General features: G+C 42.1%; 1 protein-coding gene across 6 annotated transcripts in view; it reads right to left on the bottom strand.

Annotated features, from left to right (window-relative positions):
• Positions 1-23,643, bottom strand: part of CCSER1 (coiled-coil serine rich protein 1) — a 1,130,035-nt gene that overhangs the window by 157,310 nt on the left and 949,082 nt on the right. Inside the window, exon 11 of one of the 6 annotated variants that reach the window (XM_075929603.1) lies at positions 102-145. The exons of the other annotated variants lie outside the window; for them this stretch is intronic. Coding sequence (XP_075785718.1) covers positions 120-145 — 26 coding nt within the window. The 3' untranslated portion in view covers positions 102-119. The remainder of the gene's footprint in view (positions 1-101; positions 146-23,643) is intronic. 6 annotated transcript variants of the gene reach the window in all.

The raw sequence follows: 23,643 nt of genomic DNA, 5'->3' as shown, positions 1-23,643 counted from the left end.
AAAACAGGGGGCTGTAAAGACAATGTCTGTGAAGATATAGTCCACAGTATGAAAATGTTTGAGAAACCCTGTACTAGTTTTACATAAGCATAGCACCATACCTGGAGCCTGGATTTCCTTCAGACAGTAGTAATGATTACACGAACTGTAGCCAAGAATGCACAATAGAACAATGGATGAGGGAATAAAAACAAAGAAATAGTAAATGGAATGAGAATGGTATGAATGCATATGAAACTAAGATGAACAAAATTAGACATGGCACCATCATGGATATTAGAGGGAATCGAATAATCTTATGCTTCCTGACTTGTTCAGACTTTGAGCACAAAAACCGCTCCTGTTAACCTTATCCCTAGATTAAGTGTAGCTATTACTTAAACATTTGATAACCAAAGGTTAGCTTTCAGTCGATGCTGGCTTTCATTAGACCCAAATTTTTAGATAATATTTTTACTGTGAGCTATAAATTCCTGTAGTAATATCCTAGGCATACTGATGCACTAATTGGCATGTGTACCTCCCTTTGGCGTGAACCAAATTTCCATAGTGCACTTTAATACACAGCTCTAACCTAAAGCTCACTAAAAAACTTTTAGTTTGTGTCAGCAGGGACAACACGGACCAATTAGTGTGTAACACATTATAGCACATTTTAAAAACACACACACAATTGTAGCTTATCTTTTAAGATCCCACCTAAAACATCCCAATTCCCTATTGTATATTGGTGGTTTTATTTTAATTGCACAACAGAACATAAGGAAGACCAATGTGCTGTGAGACACAATTCTATCAATAGATTTGGGGAGACTGACTGTTTATAATAAATTGACAGTTTATTTCTAAACAGTCAGTATCAGGAATATTCTTCCCCTCTTTTTACCAGAACCCATATCTGTTAATCTTAAAAAACACACTACAAAGACCATGTATTTTTGAAGGAATGAAATAAAAGCTTGAGGAGTTTTCATGAAATGCCTTTATCAGCATGTGGACTTTTTATGGCTTTAATGCCTGATCCTGCAAATGCTCATATGTACCAGTTAACTTTTGTCATGTACAAAGTCTCAATGAGTAAAATCTCAATCACAGTGCTTCAATCTATCCCTATTTGGTGAAGCACTTAAGCTTAACTTTAAGTACTTTAAGTATTGATGTAAAACTTAACTTTAAATCAGCTTCTCTAGGATAGCTAACATGACACCAATTTTTTAACACAGGGGGCCAGAGGTGATCATGGCAATTACTGGCTAGTAAGCCTAACTTACTGCCAAACAAATTGGTTGAAACTATAGTAAAGAACACCTCTAATAGCCAAGTGGGTCAGGAATGCAACCCCATGATATGTGTTGCCCTAAGGCTCTAGCTGGCCAAAGCTGGGTCTGGATGACAGGGGATAGATCACTTGATTATTGCCCTATTCTGTTTATTGCTTGTGAAGCATTTGGCACTGGACGTAGTCTGAAGACAGTATAATAGGCTATCTGGACCATTGGTCTGACCCAGTAAGGCCAAATGAATTTATGGTAAGTAAAGGAATATTTTCCATTTACTGTATGGAATGTAGTTTGTACCTTCTTTAACATTTTAAAAAGCAAATCCTTTATTGATTAAAGTGGGTTTTTTTATTCCTTGTATTTTATTAGTGCTGTTCCAAAAACATAACAACTTAACTAAACTGCAGAGGCCAAAGAATATAAAAAGCAAACATTTAATAAAAAAAGTTAAATGCGTTTTCCTGTTATACAATTGATTTGGCAGAAAACCATTAAATTATTTTGAAGTTAATTGAAATTACTTATTTTCTTTTCTCTAATAACCATGGGTTTTTTAAAAAGAATAAAACACAGTTCTTCACATATCTTTAGTGCATTGCCAGATATTGTACAGCTCTACTGATAGTTCAAAGAAGTAAGATGATGGAATTCACTACTGAAAATTATTTTTATGCTACAATTGTTCAGACTGAACATTGCAGCTTAAACTTACAGAGAAAAGAAGTCTGAAAATAAAACAGAAAACCAAAGGGCTAAAATGCGTTGATGTGAAGCCAGATATGAAGCAAAGAAGGAAAATCACCTTACAGTGTATGAAAATGAAATAGAACAGAATTGGAGAACATAATAGTAGCCAAGATCACTGAGATTTAGGTAGCAAATTTACCATCCTACCCCACCAGCCTTTTAATATTTTAATTACAATTCAAAAACTTAGCAGTAGTTTCAATTATGAACATTCTGCTCTGAAGACTAACTTTTGATACTATGCCAGTAATGCTATAATTAACTGATAAAATCTAAATGACTTCTAATATTAATTAGATATTGCTAAACATTGGTAGAAAAAATATCTAAATAGTGTCTAAGCAATTAACTCCTCATAAAACTCTTATTATAGTGCCCACTGAGGACTGATGTGGGGAATTTCTCATCACAAATAAAATTGTTTTTAAATGCAAACGGACACCAGAATTAGGGACCTTATTCAGCAAACTAATTAACATAAGTGGTCTCATCGGCACCTGCTTAAATAACTTGCTGAATCAGGTCCCATGAACATTATGCAGAGAAGCAGATTCATACCACATTTCACTTTAACTAGACCATCATACAAAAACGACGCTATTTCAGCATGATGCATTAGGAAACATAGCTGGGATTCAGTTACAGGATACAATGCTTTTACATTTTACCCGACATTTTACTGCTAATAGAAGGCTAAATAGAAGGCCAAAAGCACACACAGCAGAGGTAACAGTGTACAGCCAGATAAACATCTGCACCTTGAGAAAGTCTGTGTCACAGTAAGATGCCTGAAGATGGCTATGAATGATGTATGTATATGTGTGTACCTGTGTGCCCAGCGGATATTTTTTACTGATCATTTATTAAATGTACTATGTCTGCTTTAATTCAGTGTTCCCCATGCTTTTGAAAGCTGAGCCCCTCTTCAGGAAATTGAAACAAACTTCATCCCCAATGTAAACCTGCCAAATGTTTCCAGAGGCCTACTCATCTTAATTTGTACATTTTCCAGCCCTTCCTACCTGCCCCCTCTCACCTCCACACCCACATAGATCTTCATAGTATCACACTTCCTGTCCTGCATGCTCTGATAGGGAGTGACAAAATGAACAATGTCACCATTTAAAGTACCATTACTGACATCTGAGTTACCGAGCCATCTCTAGGCATATAGGAAATATGTGACTGCGTAGGGCACAGCCTCTATGCAGCTGTGTGCGCTTCTATGCCTGCAACTGCTGCAGGGCTTCTCTTTGCCCCCACATGCTCCTCTTGGACAGCAGAGGGCTCCCTTTTGCCAGACTGGGGGCAGAGAGGAGCCTCAGCCTCTGCTGCTTCCCTCTGGTCCCAGGGAAGCCCTCAAGTCTTAGCAAGCTGCAGGGGGTGGGGGGAGTGAGGGAAGCAACATGGAGGGGCAAGAAGGAAGCCCCAGCCACTTCCAGGAGCTGCGCAAGATGGGGAAGGGAAGCCCTAGGCCCAGGCCTCCAGCAGGAGTCACATGGGCATGGGGGGAAAGCCCCAAATCCCTGGTCACCAGCAGGAGCTATGGGGGCGGGTGAGGGAGAAAGTATCAGTACCCTGTCAGGAGCTGCGTGCAGGGAGTTGGGAAGGAGCAGTACTAGGTGCCCAGGAGGAGCCATGCAGGAAGGGATTGGTGGGGGAAGCACCAGGTGTCCAGACCCCTGGCAGGACCCATGCTGTGGGGCAGAGTGAAGCACCTGGACGCTGGCAGAAGCTGGGAAAGGGAAGGGAGGCTCAGTTGCATAGGCTCCAATAATTCATAAGGACAGCCCTTCAGAGTTAGTACCCATTGAAATGAATGGGGCAGTTCATATCTCAGAACTATTGCTTCAGACTCCCTGCAAACTCAGGAAGACATTGTTATGTCAGTCATACTCACTTCAGATTTTCTATGCAACTATAACAGTTAGAAGTGCACTTTTATTTAAATGAAAGATGAGATTGTGGAGAACAATGCAGAGGTATATCCATATCCCTATCCCAGTCCTTTGCATCTTCTCCATAAGGAATGTCCCACAGTTTGGGAAATACTATTTTCTCATATGCCACCCAGCACTTGTTCATACTGAATGTTTATCTATTGTTGATGTTCTTTTAAAGCTAAAGGATGCCTCTTAGGGTACGTCTAGACTACCGCGTTTTGTCGACGGAAGTTTTGTCGACAGATACTGTCGACAAAACTTCCGTTGACAATTTGCGTCCAGACATATGGAGTTCTGTCGACAAAGCAAGCCGCTTTGTCGACAGAACTCCGTAGTCTGGATGCAGTGTTACAGGCAATAACACCTTCTGTCGACAGAGTTCTGTCGACAGAAAGTGTTATGCCTCGTAAAATGAGGTATACCAGCGTCGACAAAACCGCGGAGTTCTGTCGACGTTATGTCGACAGAACTCCACGGTAGTGTAGACGCTGGTATTGTTTTGTCGACAAAATCCACTTTTGTCGACAAAACTAGGTAGTCTAGACACACCCTTAGCCACAGCTTGCCTTAAAAGGCAGTGTGGACCCACAGAGGAAGTACAGCAATAAGGATGTAAGGGTATGTCTACACTACCCCGCTAGTTCGAACTAGCGGGGTAATGTATGCATACCGCACTTGCTAATGAAGCCCGGGATTTGAATTTCCCGGGCTTCATTAGCATAAGCGGGGAGCCGCCATTTTTAAATCCCCGCTGCTTCGAACCCCGTGTAGCGCGGCTACACGGGGCTCGAACTAGGTAGTTCGGACTAGGGTGCCTATTCCGAACTACCGGTACACCTCGTTTCACGAGGAGTACCGGTAGTTCGGAATAGGACCCTAGTCCGAACTACCTAGTTCGAGCCCCGTGTAGCCGCGCTACACGGGGTTCGAAGCAGCGGGGATTTAAAAATGGCGGCTCCCCGCTTATGCTAATGAAGCCCGGGAAATTCAAATCCCGGGCTTCATTAGCAAGTGCGGTATGCATACATTACCCCGCTAGTTCGAACTAGCGGGGTAGTGTAGACATACCCTAAGTGACTAGTTGACTAATCAATAAGCCTAGGCTTATCAGGGAATCGAGTCACTATATGACTAGACGCTTCTTCCCCTTTGCTACCACTGTATCAATGGGGAAGGGAAGGGGGAGCAGGAGCTGGTGCTGGGGGGAACCAGCTTAAAAGCCCGAACCCCTCCCCCAGCACCATCTCTGCAGAGATCAGGGGAGGCAGAGGCACAGCGGGGACTGAAGAGTGGAGTCCAGACTACTGAGCCTCTGCCTTTGAAAAGTACAAGAGCTGCCTGTGGCTGTTATACATTTCAAAGGAAGAGGCGCAGAAGGGAACCCGCATGAGTGGGGACTGCTTCAGTCCCTGCTAAGCCTCTTGCTTTGAAATGTACAAGAGACACAGGGGGCTCGTGCACATTTCAAACGGAAAGGCGCAGCAGTTGGGACCCGTGCAAGCAGGGACCGCTTTGGACACTGCTCGTGTGGATTTTGCGCTGTGTCTCTTCCTTTGAAATGTACAAGAGCCACTGGCACTTGTACATTTCAAAGGCAGAGGCACTGTGGGATAGTGAGCACCCCCCTTATCGACTAATCGATTAGCTGATTAATCGAAATTTAACATCCCTATACAGCAATGCATTTTCACATATCTTATTCCCATCTTCCTATAAGTCCATACATGACAGGGGCACAATCTACATTTTCTTATTTTTTAAATCAGTGGTTCACTGAGTTTTCTTCCTTTTTTTATTGTGTTTATAGAACTTATCTGCAGCATGTAGGAAATGTTATCTGATTTGAGAAAACAGCTTCTTACCGCAGTTCATTTTATTTTTAGAGCTTTCTTGATTTGATCTCACAAAGTTCACAGCAAGGTAAACTTACTTTGCTATAGCTGGGAACCAATGGTAGTATCGAAATGTCATAAAAATGAAAGCTAGTTCACAAATTCATTGTGGGAAATGATTGATTTAATGGGGAGAGAAGGGGGAGTGGGAGAAGGAATAATGAGAGAGAAAATGCAGCTCTATACACTCCTCTTTGAAATAAATACATGTATTTTAAAAAACCCAGATTGTCTCCTATTCAGCATAGATGGAAAATGATGGTCACATTGTCTGAATGTACTCACTCTAAAAGGACGTAGGAAAAGGAGAAGAAAACTGTCTGTTCTTATAAAAGCCACACAACCTTAGGAAGTTATAAATCAAATTCATTGTCTTAATTCTCCAAACTTTAAAGTATTTCTTTTTGACTGAAAAAAATCAAGTCCATTTTTAAATTGACTCCTCCAGTTCCTAAGGGTATGTCTACACTACAGAGTTAGTTCGAACTAACGGACGTTAGTTCGAACTAACTTTCATAGGCGCTACACTAGCGCTCCGCTAGTTCGAACTTAATTCGAACTAGCGGAGCGCTTAGTTCGAACTAGGAAAATCTCATTTTACGAGCATTAAGCCTAGTTCGAACAAGCTAGTTCGAATTAAGGGGTGTGTAGCCCCTTAATTCGAACTAGTGGGAGGCTAGCCCTCCCCAGGTTTCCCTGGTGGCCACTCTGGCCAACACCAGGGAAACTCGTCTGCACCCCTCCCGGCCCCGGAACCCTTAAAGGGGCACAGGCTGGCTACGGTGCCTGTGCCAGACCCTGCACCTGGCATGGATCGAGCCACCCACCCGATGCCCCCCAGCCCTCCCCCTCTTCCCGGGACCAGGCTGGTGGCTCCTGGGAGCTTGCCCGGGACCGCAAGAGGCGGGCACCCGCCTGGGCTAGTGCAGACATCGTGGACCTCGTCCACGATCTCCGCACTAGGCACAGGAAAGTGGCCGGCTAGGGCAGGATACCTGCCAGCCTGGCCACGCAGGAGCAGGTGTGCAAGAGAATCAAGGAGGTCCACTGAGACCCCCGACCCTGAGCCCTGAGCTTACAATGGCCGTCCTGTGTCAGACCAAAGGTCCAGCTAGCCCAGTAGCCTGTCTGCCGACAGCGGCCAACACTAGGGACCCTGGAGGGGATGGACCGAAGACAGTGACCAAGCCATTTGTCTCGTGCCATCTCTCTCCAGCCTTCCACAAACCTTGGGCAGGGACACTATTCCTACCCCCTGGCTAATACCACTCCATGGACCCAACCTCCATGACTTGATCTCACTTCCCTTTAAACTCTGTTCTAGTTCTAGCCTTCACAGCCTCCTCCTGTAAGGGGTTCCACAGGTTGACTCTTTGCTTTGTGAAGAAAGGAGACTGGGAAATGGAGGTGGGGGAGGGGAAGAGAGAGGGTGGAAGAGGGGAGGGCAACTAAAATGATCAGGGGTTTGAAACAGTTCCCATATGAAGAGAGGCTAAAGAGACTGGGACTTTTCAGCTTAGAAAAGAGGAGACGGAGGGGGGATCTGATAGAGGTCTATAAAAGCACGAGTTGTGTGGAGAGGGTGCATAAAGAAAAGTTCTTTATTAGTTCCCATAAAGAAGGACTAGAGGACACCAAATGAAATGAATGGGTAGCAGGCTTCAAACTAATAACAGAAAGTTCTTCTTCACAAAGCAAATAGTCAACCTGTGGAACTCCTTGCTGCAGGAAGCTGTGAAGGCTAGAACTAGAACAAAGTTTAAAGAGAAGTTAGATAAATTCATGGAGGTTGGGTCCATGGAGTGCTATTAGCCAGGGGGTAGGAATGGTGTCCCTGGCCTCTGTTTGTGGAAGGCTGGAGATGGATGGCACGAGACAAATGGCTTGGTCATTGTCTTCGGTCCATCCCCTCCAGGGTCCCTAGTTTTGGCCGCTGGCGGCAGACAGGCTACTGGGCTAGACGGACCTTTGGTCTGACCCAGTATGGCCATTCTAAGCTCAGGGCTCAGGGTCGGGGGTCTCACTGGACCACCCTGATTCTCTTGCACACCTGCTCCTGGGTGGCCAGGCTGGCAGCTATCCTGCCCTCGACGGCCACTTTCCTGTGCCTAATGTGGAGGTCAAGGATGAGGTCCACGATCTCCGAACTAGACCAGGTGGGCGCCCGCCTCTTGCGGACCTGGGCAGGCTCCAGGGAGCCACCAGCCTGGTCCCGGGAAGAGGCAGAGGGCTGGGTGGCAGCGGATGGCTGGTTCGTGCCGTGCCAGGTGCAGGGTCTGCTGGCTGGGTGCTGGCAGGCTTGCACCTGGCACGGGCACCGTAGCCAGCCCATGCCCCTTTAAGGGCTCCAGGGCTGGGAGGGGGGCAGACGAGTTTCCCTGGTGGTGCCCAGAGTGGCCACCAGGGAAACCTGGGGAGGGCTAGCCTCCCACTAGTTCGAATTAGTCCTCTAGGCGTTAGTCCTCGTAGAATGAGGTTTACTTAAGTGCACCGCTAGTTCGAATTAAGTTCGAACTAGCGGTTTGCCTGTGTAGCGCCTATCAAAGTTAATTCGAACTCACATCTGTTAGTTCGAATTAACTTTGTAGTGTAGACATACCCCCAATCAGTGATGGTCTCCTGTGCATTCAATAAGTCTGTATTTATTGATGTAGCTACAACAGGAAATGAGGACAAGTGCAGGGATGGCTTTTAAACAGCACGCAACAACTTTATTAAACTTTACCTTAGGAGAGTCACACTATCTGTCCATCTTCCATACTTGGTATTTTAAGTTGTTCCATTGCAGAGGTTACAGGGCTAGTACTGTATAATATAATATAACTTCTTCTCCTCAATCTACACCTATTGTTTAGCTCATTCTTATCAGTCATACCGCCCACCTTCCCTCAAGGATACAGAAGATACTAAAATGAGTATCTTCATTCATAGGTCCATAAAAGGCTATTAGCCAGGGGATAAAATGGTGTCCTTGGCCTCTGTTTGTCAGAGGCTGGAGAGGGATGACAGGAGACAAATCGCTTGATCATTGTCTTCGGTCCACCCTCTCTGGGGCACCTGGTGCTGGCCACTGTTGGTAGACAGGATACTGGGCTAGATGGACCTTTGGTCTGACCCAGTACGGCCGTTCTTATGTTCTTATGAGTGAAGGTCAGAAAGTTTACCTATCACATGATCACAAAGCTTGTCAGGCTTTTTGTTTCTGGTAATTGTTCCTTTTATTCTTTTAAGTACCTTGGAAACTGGATGTAAGTTGCAATGAACTAACATCCTTATTGTGTACTATCATTAATTATTACTACCAATTCCTATTTAACTCACCTCTAGAATCTGCAAGGAAGGCAAAAAACTCCCTAGGCCTCTGCCAGTTTGGCTCCCACGAGAAGAAAAAAACCTTTCTGAACCCAAAAACAGGCTTCCAGTCCAGAGTAAGGAGAGTGGCACTTCTGGCAGAGAGCAAAAAGAGGCTCCACATAGCCCAGGCTAGATTTTAAGTTAATGAGAAGTGAAGATGAAGGACCAATCAAGTCCCTTCTTGTTTAACTAGCCAATGAGACTCTGAATGGGAGCGGCACCTCTGCATCCCCTCAGCATGTTTTCCTCCCCTGTTTAACTGGGTTGTCAACCTGTCCCATCCATTTTCCCTCCCAGTGAGGTTGGTGGGGGTAGTTCTTGAGTTCACACTGGCTGACTCCCTTACAGTCTATATTGTTAACATGCAGCTCCATCCTCTTGTATGATATAGTTTACAACTTCCCTCAGAATGACATCAGTCAGTGAAGTCTATGCTATCTTGGAGTCTCTTCAACTCGTAAAATGTGTTATTTACCCTCCCACCATCTTATACTTTTTCAATAATAATACGCTGGCTCCAAGAAAACCCTACTTGTTCCCTTTGTCCTAGGATGAAAACAACAACAAAAGACTTGCCACCTAGTCTTATACTGGTGTTAAAAGGGCATCAGCAACACTATTATACTGAAAATTCTAACTGTGGCAAGCAATCTTTCTTGGCCTGCTCCATTTCAGAAAGCTTTGAATTATCTTGATTATGCATCCCTATTGGGGTCAAAAAGTTAGTCTCTAACGGTCCATTAATCTCTATTAGTCTTCCCTTTTGCACCAATTTTATGCAGTGTATGAAAATGTTGCTTTCTTATAAATTGATTTTCTGTCACATTATAAACAAGCCTCCAAAATAAAACAATAGATACACCACATTTAAGAAGAATTGCAACAAAATAATGTATGTTCCACATCTCATGGAAAGTGTGTCCTTTATGTAGAAAAAGGAAAAGATCAGGCTAATTCGAAATAGCGCTGTAGTGTAGACCTACCCTTGGCGAACTGGTAGAGGGAGGCCATTTCACATGGCAAAACAGAAAGGAAACCAAAGGGAGGATGAAGTTGGGGAAGGGAAGGGCAAGTGACATACAGGCAAGATGCTGGAAGTTTGGAATGGATAGGGAAATGTGATGGGCTATAGCATGTGAGATGGAGACCCAGGGAGATTTGTGGAAAGGCTTGACAATCAGACTGAGATTTTTAAGCTGATATAGGTATAGATAGAGATACACACACACACGGTGACATAGCTACAATTGACAGCATATTTTGCTACACCAGGTACTGATACCTTCACTCAAGTTGAATAGCACCTCACTATATAATTAGTTCCATTAGACTTTAATGAATCAAAACCATTTATTTTTGCAGAAATAGTGGAAGTCATGGTCACTAAAGGGTCTGGGCAGAAAGAACATTCCGTTTTCAAACTTGTTCAAATTGCTTTCTTGATGAAAATAAACACAAGGGGCATTCAGCTCGCAGAGCTGCATGTGCTGAGGTATCCTTTGTTTAGTCATTCATAATACTTCTGTGAACACGAGCATTCTCTCAGTAACACTTTGTGATCAACATATTGTCATGTCACAGTGCTAGGATTTTAGCTCATATGCACTGGATGCGGCAAGCTGCACAATGGGTTTTAGTAGCATTGGCTGCCTGTTTCTGTTAAGAGCTACGGACCCTAAACATACCATGAAGAAATCTCAGAATCTTGCAGGGCTGGGCCCTTATTCTCAGCAAGTTACTTTTGCTGTTGATGCACAGTCAGTCACATCTGAAGCCTCTGTCATGAAAATGCTGCTAAAGTCTAAAACTTGTTAAGTTCTTCCATCTAAAAACTGACTTATTTCCATGACATCTTAAAGTCCAGCAATTTCTTGAAAGGGTAGTGATGAATTTTGTCCTGGCACTTTACGGGAGTTCTGTACACCAGCTCTGTAGCAGTCACTGGCAGCTTTTCAAAACATTTAACTGGTCTTATACTGGATTTCCTTGAGGGATTTTATTACTAGATATGCATGTTTCTGTCTGATCAGATGTGATGCCCCCAACACCATCTACTTTGTGGTACATCTTTCCATATCTGTTTCTGGTGTCATCACTCACCAGGTAACTCCTAAATCAGAGAGAGGAATCATTTCAAAATGACACAATGTACATTAAGGCCTTCCACCAATCCAGAGGATATGAAAGTGAAAATCAACCCTGTAACAAATGTGCCAGACTGCTATTGTTATGATTAAAAACAATAGGATAATTTCACCAATCACATAAACCAGACTATGTGCACGTCTAGACTACTTGGCTCCGTCGACGGAGCCATGTAGATTTGTTTACCCGGCAAAGGGAAATGAAGTGGCGATTTAAATAATCGCCGCTTCATTTAAATTAAAATGGCTGCCGCACTGTGCCGATCAGCTGTTTGGCGGCACAGTGCTGTAGTCTGGATGCTCCACGGTCAACATCAAAGGCATTTGTCAACCGCCCCAGTAAACCTCATCCCACGAGGCATAATGGGGAGGTCAACAAATGCCTTTGATGTCGACTGCGGAGCGTCCAGACTACAGTACTGTGCCGACAAACAGCTGATCAGCACAGCGCAGCAGCCCTTTTAATTTAAATGAAGCTGCGATTATTTAAATTGCTGCTTCATTTCCCTTAGCCTACTACCCTAATCTCTGTCGACGGAGCCATGTAGTCTAGACGTGCCCTGAATGTGAAAGAAATAAGGAAAGAGCTAATGGGCTGCCACACATAGGAACCAATCCAGCACTCTCATAATGCAGAGGGGAACTTCAGAGCAGCACAGATTTTTCAATATGGCAGAATCGCCTCTGGGTTAGAAACAGAGTAGTCAGCTTTATGCCACCCGTGCCCAGCCCCATGGAATACAAGGCCTATGAGAAGCATGAGGATACCTGGCCAGAGTTCATTACACTCTGGTAGTCAACTGCTACAGCAGTCTCTTAGGGATTCTTACAAATCGGCATAATTTAGAATAGGCTCATGGTTTTCTTTAAAATACTCAGCTTCAGGATCAAGATGCTGATGGAAGAGCTCCTTTGTGGCTCTGCTGCAGATGAACTTAGTCAAAAGAGCTGATGATTTAGCCCCAGTTATAGCTTTCCTAAATATATCATCATTATTGTTATGATAGTGCCCAAAGGTCCCAATCAGGACTGGGGCCATTTTGCATGGGTAGACACTGTACAGATGCACAGGAAGATACTGTCTTTGTTCCACAGAGTTAACAATCTAATTTAAGACAAGAAACAAGTAAAACAAACAGTGGGCAATGGGAGAGGGGGAGAATTAGAATAATAGAAATAACTTCAAAGCATGTACTCCTGGTTAATCCTGAGCACCCAAGTGTGGGCCTGATCTTTCAGACTGCTAAGTGGTGACTGTAGTGAGACATAAAGATGCACAGCATCACAGAGGAAGTACCCTGAAAGATTGGCACTGTGTTTTCATGGGGTTTTTATTCAAAGGGAAAATCCTAATTGGAGGTGAATGACAAAATGGGGACACAAGAGTTCTTAACTGGCAAACTTCACAGGTTTAACTTCTGAAGCTTTCTAAACTTTCAGCTGACAGCACTTATTCTATCAGCAACAAAGAAGGATGATGTGCTTAATCCATGTGCTAATGAGGAGAATGTATGTAAATTGAGAGCTATCACAACACTTTTTCTCAAGCCTCTCAGACCATATTGATCACACAGAGAAAGACAATAATCTTTCGTCTTTAGAGTCCTTCATTTAATTCATGCAATCTCCACTGGAGTTTCCTACTTTTAAAATTTATTTATGCACAAGGCACTAATGTTCACTTTTAAATTAAGATAGCCGGGGGGTTCAAGGGTAATTTTTTCATATCTATTATCATGGTGGTTAATTACATATAAGAAAAGCTATTGGAGATCAAGCAGAAACTGCTAACCCCCTTTAAATGCACAAAACAAAAATACAAATCCCAAAAACCTTAGCTGCAGAACCAGATTGTCTTATTGACCTAGGGGATTCTCTACACAGCAGTGTAATTCACTTTAGAGGGGAGAGAAATCTAAAGAGTTGCACATTAATTGGTGCCCATAGATCCTGCTGATGAGTTACTCCAGACCATTTTGAAAACAAAGCATTTGCTTTGCCAAACTGGGCCGTGATTATTAATCCTTTCAACTTTGTATTTCAAGACAGCTTTATGAGCATTTTGGTTTGTCTGTCTCCATTTCAGTGAACCCAATTTCACAGTGAGCCAAACACAAAATAAGATTTAATAGAACAAAGAATAAAATATAGAGATTTCCAGGTTTGGGCAGGAAGGTGAATTTGGCAAAATGATGGCACATGCAGACTCTTGAAATAGGAGAGTGGCTGTCAATGGTTCAGCAACTGTCTCTGTGAATTCAAGGAGTTAGAAAAGCAAATGCCAGAGAGCTCTTCTACCTTTAGTAAAGGAACTATGTGAGCACTAAATGGGACAGAAGGAAAATTTTTACTTTATTTAAATTTAAAGGTACAATTAAATAACTTTATAAAACCATTTATATTAATTGCTAAAAAATGAAAATGTTTTCACTTTGTTACAATCCTATATAATGAGAAAAGTAAAGGGAAAACGTAAGCAGCTTCTAACATAATATTTGCAGATATGTACAGCGCTCATGCTGCTAATACCTGTCAAATGCCTACAGAACATTTCATAGCTTATAATGCTTTCCATTGAATAGGTTGATTACTAAAAATATTTTCTAAAATATGTAACTACAGAAAAAAAATCTGTATTTTAATTTGGACACTCCTATGGTAAACAAGCAATTCTCTGATATGCAGTGACAGAAACATGCACACTTCAACAATTCCTCTGATAACAACAGTATCCCAAATGTCTATGCAGCTGTTTAACATAGACTCTCTTTTTGACAAGATTGTCTTGTTAATGCTCATAGGCATTTAAAAAAAAAAAACCCACCAGTACCAGTAAACAATTTCTTAGGGAGTTCTGCTGTCCTTAAAGGGTTCTGGAACTAAAGATTAGCCATGTTTAAATGTGGAATATAAAGTTTTATAAAACTTTACTTAAGCCATAAAAGGATAGGAATTAATACTGTATAATTTATTCCGTGGACTCTCTTATTCTCATTAAAGAAAAATTTTTAAGTTTATGAAAGCAATTTACATGTGTTAATTTTTAGTGTTATTTTATTTAGGCTAATAAATTCTAAACAGGAAAACACTAATATGTTCATTTCATCCTCAGATATTTTGATTTCTCTTGCTCATTTTGTTTACTATATTTGATAAATAAATATATTTAAGGTATTAAAAAGAAATAATATTATAATCAGGACAAAAGGAACTAGATCACATTATGTTTATCTCAAGTTCTATTGTATGTAATTAAGTTAGTCATATAAGGAGCTCTGTGTCAATTTAGGAGATTAACTATAAATTTGGATTTGGCTTCATGAGTTCTAACCCAGTAAAATCAAAGTAAACTTTTGTTAAATTAAATAACTTATTCAAGGCTTTTTTTTTTTTTGAATAAATAGATTTCAAGTAATTACATTTGTAACAGTGGCACATAGGATATGTTTTGATGCATGGATGGAAATAGAGCTCAATTTTGATGGACATACTCACTACAGTAACAAAAATACTGATTCAGAAATCTGGCAGATTATTGTTCCTAGTGTGTTCTTAATTAAATAATACATATGTTCAGAGAGCTAATTTCAAACTTATCTATATTTTTTACAATATGCAAACAAATAAAAATAATTATTTATACCTATATTCTCTAAAATAAATTATGTTTACCTTGCTGTTCAAACTGTGTATCCCTACTTCAATCAGTGCGCACCATCAAACCTATGCAATGAGGGTCACATCCAAAGCTTAATGAAATCAACGGATTGAATGGGCTTTGGCTTTACCCCTCATTCTTTTTGTTCTCCAAATGGCTGAACCATTTTTCCTTTGAGGTGTGGACGTGCTTTTGCGCAAGAAGTTTTTGTGCAAGAACTCTTCCGCAAAATACTCCTTGCACAAAACCCCTGCAATGTAGACGTAGCCTAAGGATATGTCGACACCACCAAGCTCTGTTGACAAAAGTTATGTCAACACCCAAAAGTCCAAACAAAAACAAAAATCACCAGAGGGTGTTCACAATGCTCTCTCAGTCAACAGATCATGTCCACTTTTTACTTTTTCTTTGTTATGGAATGCTAGCAACATTGCAAATCTTGACAAACAAACCATGTTTTTCTTGGCCTATTAGCTGCCTCATCAAGATGATAATAAACAGACTTAATAGTTCTCACTGACCTCCTAATTCAAAAGGTCACAGAAATACCAGAACAGAGTGCTAGTTGAGCTAGGAGATAGTCAGTACCTCTAAAGCATCATTAATTTGGGGAGGGGGGGTTCGTGTGCCATTGCTTAAATCACAGTCTGATACTTAACTAGAATATTAAGCTTACTGCCACAGTCCAACAATTGTCACTGTGAATATGGTAAAATGCAATTCTCCTAATAGAAAAAGTGTATCTGCAATTTAATTTTTCCTTGATCTAGATGCTATTAAAAACAGAGATATGATTTTTTTAAACTAGACCTATTATTTATATGTATAAATATGTTAAAGACCTGGGGATTTTTGCGGAAAAGGACCTGGGGATTCTAGTGGATGGGAAGCTAGATATGTGTCATGATAGAATTATAGAACACTAGAACTGGAAGGGACCTCTAGAGGTAATCAAGCCCAGTCCACCGCCCTCACAGCAGGAAAAACGTTTAGGGACAGATGGAGTTATTATAAGCTGGGTGAATAACTGGTTGGAAAATGTTTCATGTTCCATCATGCTGGAAAGGCATAACAAGTGAGGTCCTTCAGGGATGAGTTCTGGGTTTGGTTCTGTTCAATATCTTCATCCATTATTTAGATAATACCATAGAGAACATATTTACAAAGTTTGTGGATGATACCAAGAGGGAGGGTTGTTAGCACTTTGGAGGATGTTCAAAATGATTTGGAAAAACTGGAGACATGGTCTGAAGTAAAGAGAATTAAATTTAATAAGGACAAATGCAAAGTATTTCAGGGTATGTCTACACTACCCCGCTAGTTCGAACTAGCGGGGTAATGTAGGCATACCACACTTGCAAATGAAGCCCGGGATTTGAATTTCCTGGGCTTCATTTGCAAAAGCGGGGAGCCACCATTTTTAAAACCCCGCTGGTTCGAACCCCGTGCAGCGCGGCTACACGGGGCACGAACTAGGTCGTTCGAACTAGGCTTCCTAGTTTGAACTACCGTTACTCCTCGTGAAATTGGAAATTGGAAAAAGTCAAATTGGAAAAAGTCCAGAGAAAAGCAACAAAAATGATTAAAAGTCTAGAAAAGATGACCTATGACGGAAGACTGAAAGAATTGTGTTTGTTTAGTTTGAAAAAGAGAAGACTGAGAGAGGACATGATAACAGCTTTCACGTACTGAAACACTCTGGTCCAACAACATCAACACCATGGATATTGCTGGACCAGAAAACCTCCGCAGCCTGGAGTGGGGGGCCCTCTGGGAGTCGAGTGGCAGAGGCTTTTGCTGCAGAAGAGCCAGTGGCAGGGTGGGGTGGCAGTAGCCAAGAATCTTCAGCCGTGCCAGTGGCAGAGGTGCCAACGGTGACTTGGAAGCCAACAGTGGACAGAGAACCCCGTCTGGGCTGGCTGCAGAGAGACCAGCAGTGATTAGAAAGCCCCAGTGGCAGAGGGGCTGGTGGTGGCTGGGAAGCTCTGATTGGACTGGCAGGGGAGCCAGTGACATCTGGAAAGCCCCAGGTGGACCAGTGGCAAAGGGAAGTTGCCAGGAAGTCCTGGTCAGGCCTGTGGCAGAGGAGCCTGGGCTGGGAAGTTGCAGCAGGGAGCCCGACTGGGCTGAGAAAGCACACCCCCAGCGGCAGGGTGGCCAGTGGCTGGAAGCCCTGCTATATGGGAGCAGAGCCAACAGGACTGGTGACCGGGAGTGAGGTCAGTAACCAGCAAACTCTCTGGTCTTGCAAACTGCCTGGTTTGGAACCACTGAGGTCCCAAGGGTACTGGACCAGAGTGTCCAATCTGTACCTAAATGGTTGTTACAAGCAGGGAAGGGAGAAAAAATATTCTCCTTAACCTCTCTTGATAGGACAGGCAACTGGCTTAAAGTGCAGCAAAGAAAGTTTAGGTTGGATATTAGGAACAACTTCTTGTCAGGGCGATTAATCACTGAAATAAATTGCCTCAGAAGGTTGTGCAATCTCCATCATTGGAAATCTTTAAGCTCTGGTTAGGCAAACAGCTGTCAGGGATGGTCTAGAAGATAATACTTAGTTCTTCCATGAGTGCAGAGGAGTGGACTAGGTCCTTTCCAGTCCTGTGCTTAGGAAAGGCTTCAGAAGCAAGGAGATAGCAGGACACTACACTGGTAAAAATAGCAGTCGAGACAGGGTAGGACCACTTTAGAGCCAGTTAGGGCATACGCCCACAGGGTTCAGGAATGTCTTGTCTCTACTTGTCTAAGCAGTATCTTGCCATTTGCACAGCTAATTATACCTGAGATAAGAATGCAAGAGGTGTATACAGCCTATATACCACCAAAAGGAGCATGCAGGATAGCTTTACCTTGTGACTAATTTTAATACTGGGTCTTTAGTTTTATAAGTTCACTGCACAATCAAATGATTGCCATGAATTTTGAAGCCTTGAAGCAGTTCAGTAGTGCTATTTGAATAACACCTAATGATTACAATGCAGAACCCACAATTTTCTTCTATTAAAGATCCTGTATTTTATTCAGTTAAAATCCCGTCTGTATGAACCTTTAACCTCTTTAAAAGAGAAAGGAATGATCTTAAACAACAACAAATAGTCTGATAGCACTTTAAAGGCTAACAAAACATGGAGATGATGTTATACCTACCGCTATCAGCTTTAGAGGATTCAAAAGTGAGAAGTGACTATTATTAATTATTATGATTATTTGAATTGCAGCGGGACACCAAGTCATGGACCAGGACCTCACTGTGCCAGGCATGATACAAGCACAGCAAAACTGAGCATTTCCTCTTTCAGCTGCAGAGTAAAATCATTTATGTTGGTAAATAAAAACCTGCTTTGATTTCATTTACTTTTCAATATGACTTTTGCTAATCCAAAGAAAGTGTAGACACTACAGTTCAAATTGAGAAAATGCTTAAAGGCCTCTATGAATTATCACTATACACTTCATAAGACTATATATTAAGTAAATATTGACTTATGTTAAGTCAATATTAAGATGGAAATATTATCTGAGGAAAGAAACAAAAACAACAAAAATCAATGTCTACCTTGAGAGTTAGCAAGACTTGATACTGACTTACTGCAGACATCAATACATGTGTAATAACCTGTATACATTTTGAAGTTTCTGTCCTATAAAAACGAAAATCCAATTTTTTACTAACACCTACAAATATTTCTTCCAACAAAGGCATAAATCCTATTTTTGTATTTAGAATCTCTCTGTTTTTCTTCTTCAGAATTGCAGTCCACAGCATGTGATGTGACTATCACTAATATAAACTTTGTTGAATGCCGCTCTACGCTACCAGGAGCTTAATGCAGCCCATTTTGCACAGGATTTGAAAAGCCTGAGCAGAAGGCCTGAATTTCCACTCTGATTTATGGGGTTCTCCCTGTGAAGAGAATTAGTAAGACTGGACGCTATAATTATCTTAAAGGAGCAGATAGCCTCTTATGGTATATAAAAGAAGATCAAAATCAAATGACTCAGCTAATTTTTTTTCAATCTCAAATTAGGCTTATTTGTGTGTACAGAGTTACTGGAAGAGAGCCATCTTACATCTTACAACAGAATGCACTGGAATGCTAAATAAGACAGGTCCAAAAATTTTAACATCTAAATACATTATTTCGATAACATATTTGAAATGGAAAATGCTAACACTGAAAAGAACCTGGTGGTTCCAGGATATATACATTGCTTGAGATTTAATTCAGGTGAGCTATGTCTATACTGCAGCACTTTTTCAGAAAATGGAGGCATCCCAAAATAGCTATTCTGCGTCTTTTGAGCTCACCTGTTATTTCAAAATATAGTGGGCTTGCTATTCTGATGTCCCTATAAACCTCATTCCACAAGGAGTAACGGACGTTTCAGAATAGTGTTTCATTTCAAAATAAGTGCTCTGTAGACAGCATCAAATTTTGAAATAAGCTATTTTGAAATAACACCAAAATAAGATAAGCAATTTGCGTAGTTTATTTTGACCCACAGTGCAGTGTAGATGGTTTTTAATGTAAAAACCAAACATCTTTCCAGAAAATACCAACTACATCCTCATCAACACCATTGCTATTGAACGGATTACTCAGTAGTATAAAACGTTATCAGGATACAAACTGATTTTGTATTCTTTACTGCATATAGTCATGCATTCAATGACTGAGTACACGTGTACATGTATTGCCAGCGGTTGAAAAAGGAGACGTGAAAGAGAGTACACAGTCCTGTTATGTCCTTCTTGTTACCGTATATTCCGGCGTACAAGACGACCTCTGAAGTTAAAAAACATCCCCCAAAAATCGGGGGTCGTCTTGTACGCCGGATGCCCCGCCGCCGGAGCCCCTCCGCGGCTTTGAAAGCCTCGGGGGAAGCCGGCGGCGGGGCATCCCAGGCGCGCATGGGCTGCCCGCCCGCCGGAGCCCCTCCACGCCGCCGCGGAGGGGCTCCGGAGGGGGGGCAGCCCATGCGTCCCTGGGATGCCCCGCCGCCGGCTTCCTCCGAGGCTTTCAAAGCCGCGGAGGGGCTCCGGCGGGGGGGGCAGCCCATGCGCGCCTGGGATGCCCCCCCGCCGGCTTCCCCCGAGGCTTTCAAAGCCGCGGAGGGGCTCCGGCGGGGGGCGGGGCGGAAGCCCAGGCGCTCCTGGCGGCTTTGCTCCCGGTGCCTCTGGTCTGCTGGGGACCATCTCCAGCAGACCAGGGACACCGGGAGCAAAGGAGGCGGAGGGGCGCTGGGGTATAAGATGAAACCCTATCTTTTAATTAAAAAGATAGGGGGTCGTCTTATACGCCCAGTCGCCCTATACGCCGGAAAATACGGTAGTTTAAATGTGTGAGAAATGATTCCATTAGGTGTTAGTGAAGTTGAGGGAGAGTTGTCTTCCCAATTCAGGAAGACACTATTGATCCAAATCTAATTTTTAGGACAGCCATTAAATAAGGCCATTCAGCCCTTCTAAAGGCTTTCCCCGCATCTAGAGATAAAGCTATGGAGGGAACATCTGACATCTGAGCTTGCTATTTTTCTCGTATTACACTTACATTTCTGTACTCCAGGTGTTCCTAATCTGGGAACAGCCATGGTATGGAGGAGGAAGCAACTCCTGCAACTGGGGGAAACAGCAACGTGCAGAGCCACTTTCTCTGAGGGCGGCTTTTCCCCATTGCTCCCATAGCAGCACGGGGTGAGGTCTGGGAGCAGTAGGGAGCATAAAGCTGTGAAATATGCCACATGGCTTATGTTCCAAGTGGATGCAAATCCATAGGACTTGACAGCCATGTTATAATCTCAATTTCAGCATGTATTTTGCAAAGCCTTCACCATATTTTGGAATGCTCTGAAAGCTTTATTAATTCAGTCCTTATAGTAGCTTTCCAAAATATGGTGAAGGCTTTACAAAAAGCATGCAGGAATTGAAATTGTAGCATGGCTGCCAAGTCTCATGGATTTGCATTCTCACCATTGATTCCCATTTGGAACATAAGCCATGTGACATATTTCATGTTTTCCTTCAGAGGTTTGATAAAAGTACCATTCCGTTTGCTTATCAGGAATGTTGCTACTTCCTGAACTATGTCTGGTATTTGACACAAGACATCTAGGCTTGGGAAAACTAATCTGAGTAAAGTCAAAATGTTCTTGCCATAAGCTGAAGTTTTTTGGTGTGTGTGGCTTTTTCTGTTTTAAAATGTTCAGATGTTACTCATGACCTTATTTTTATCTGTACTTCCTCATTCCAGGTTAAAGTAGGAATGCATACATTACCTTAAGATAGCTCGCCATCTTTGCTCTTAAAAACAGGAGACACTCCAGAAAGCTTTCAGTTAAACTTGTTCTTCTAATTAATTAACTTCAATTTATAGATCTAGACAGACGGATTAGCTTTGGGTAGACATCCTAAATTATTTATCCTAACGATCGATTGATCAATAGTTTTGGCAAATTAAAAAAGGCACTCATGAAGTTAGATGACTAGAACATCTAAGTGTCATATTTGAGAATAAAATATAAGAAAAATTGATAGATACTCCCCTCTACTCTACATTTTTCACCTGCTACTTCTAGTAGATAGAGGAATTGAAGTTTCTAGAAAAGGAACCTGTTGAAGGGAAAACTCTCTCAAGTAGTTCTAGATGGAAGGGTAGAAGATGCCCATAATCTTTTCTCCCACCTTTAAAAGACCCTAAACTACTGTATGGATAAGAAAGTATCAATGAGCTGCAAGGGACCTTGAGGGGTTATCAGATCCAATTCCCTGCCCTCTTGGTATGACCAAGAACCATCTAGTTCATCTTGAATAGATGGTGATAAGGGTGTTCGATTAACTCAAAAGAAGTGTAAGTATGAAGGAGTCTAAAATGCTGTAATTCATTCTAACGGATTTGCAAGAAGAAATGTCAGACCAGGTTAGCCTCACCTGTTAATGTGTCCTTTAATATGCAAGCTGTGCAATTCAAAAAATGCCAGCAGCAAAGGGTGAACCAGTCAAGGATTAATAGCTTAGATTCAGTGAAAGCACTAGTATTGACATTTTCTTGGGATCTGCTGATGTAGCTCTCAACTATCTCTAAAGACATGAGAATGCTTTATACCACACCATAGGAATTAAATAGAAAAACACACTTTATGAAGATCAGTTCATATTTTCTTCTCTGCTTTTTCCAAGATTTCTTGTTTCTAGTTCTTACTAAAATTATTTTGCTCATTAGAAAAACAATTAAAATCAGATGGTGCTTTTAAGAGCTGTTTTTTCCCCACTTTGTCAAATAGTATGAAAGTGAGGTTAATCTAGACACTGATGCCCGTACACAGTGTTAGAGGAGGACCAGAGATATCCAGAAATTCATTAATGTCAAGTTAGTCCTGAAACAGGATTTGAGGGCATGAAATAACAATTATCCATCATTTTGCTAGATTCATTTGCTTTTCTAGACTTCTTTGATGTGCATTCATGAAGCTGTAAGAGTAACTGAAAGGAAGTAAATGATGAGGCTACCATGAAGACTTAGCACATGGGTCAGTTTATTTGATTTTTTTCTCCTTTCCCTTTCTACTTATGGGATGATAGCAGTACATCAAGAAACCATAGTCCTAAGGCTGAATTTCAGTAATAGGTTTGGGATGTACTTTAATACTGATTTGGCTTCACATTTCTCAACCTTAATTTCATGGCAATATATTATTTTTATATTTTTTCAATTTTTCATTGAAAAATGCCATTTTGCCATAGCCAGGAACTATTTTGCGGGCTTGGTAAATTAGTATTAGAAAGTTTCAGAGATTAAAGAATTTTAGTACCCCGCATAAAGTACTGTAAATACTAGATAAGGGAGTTGCTAGCTTCAAGTTATTTTAAATTCAAGTTATTTTAAATTGTATATAGTTTTTCTATATGTAAAGAAACATGTATTACAGTAAAGTTACTCAGTTCAGTACATTTCTAGAAAGCTTTATATCTTTCCTTTCTGTTGATGGAAATTCCTTTCTGATTTGTAAAGCCCTATGCACATTTATGGTGTTTTGTAAGTAAATAAATATAATTACTAACAGTAATACCAGCAGCATTCTTTATTAAAAGTCACTTTTCAAAGCTAAATAAACTTTTTCTTTCTTCTTGTGATTAAAGGAGGGTAGCCAACTTTCAAATGGCAAAAAACTGAATACCCTTGCTCTGTCTCTTCCCCCCACCCTCCCACACTCACTCCATCCCCCACTCTCTGTCTTTTGCTTTCCCCCATCCCCCTTACTCACTTTCACTAGCCTGGAACAGAAGGCTGCTATGTGTGGGAGGGGGCTGAGATGGGGATGAAGGATTTGGAGTGAGGGAGGAGGGCTCAAGCTGGAGCAAGCAGTTGAAGTACAGGAGGAGAGAGTGGGCTCTGGGGTTACTAGGGTTACCAGATGGTTTCAAACAAAAACAGACATACTTGATCTCAGATCGGGGGGCTGGTCGGGAGGAGGTCGGGAGGAGTGGAGCTGGCCAGGAGAGATTGGGGGGGGACTGGCTGGCGGGAAGGAGGGCTGGCCTGGAGGGGGTTGCGGGGAGTGGGGCTGGCCGGGGGGAGCTGGCTGGTGGGGAGGAGTTTGGGGAGAGTGGGGCTGGCTGGGGAGGGG

This window comes from Pelodiscus sinensis, chromosome 5, assembly GCF_049634645.1.
Source record: "Pelodiscus sinensis isolate JC-2024 chromosome 5, ASM4963464v1, whole genome shotgun sequence".
Taxonomy (NCBI): domain Eukaryota; kingdom Metazoa; phylum Chordata; order Testudines; family Trionychidae; genus Pelodiscus; species Pelodiscus sinensis.
Note: the sequence above shows the minus strand (reverse complement) of the source record. Positions and strands in the feature narration are given on the sequence as shown.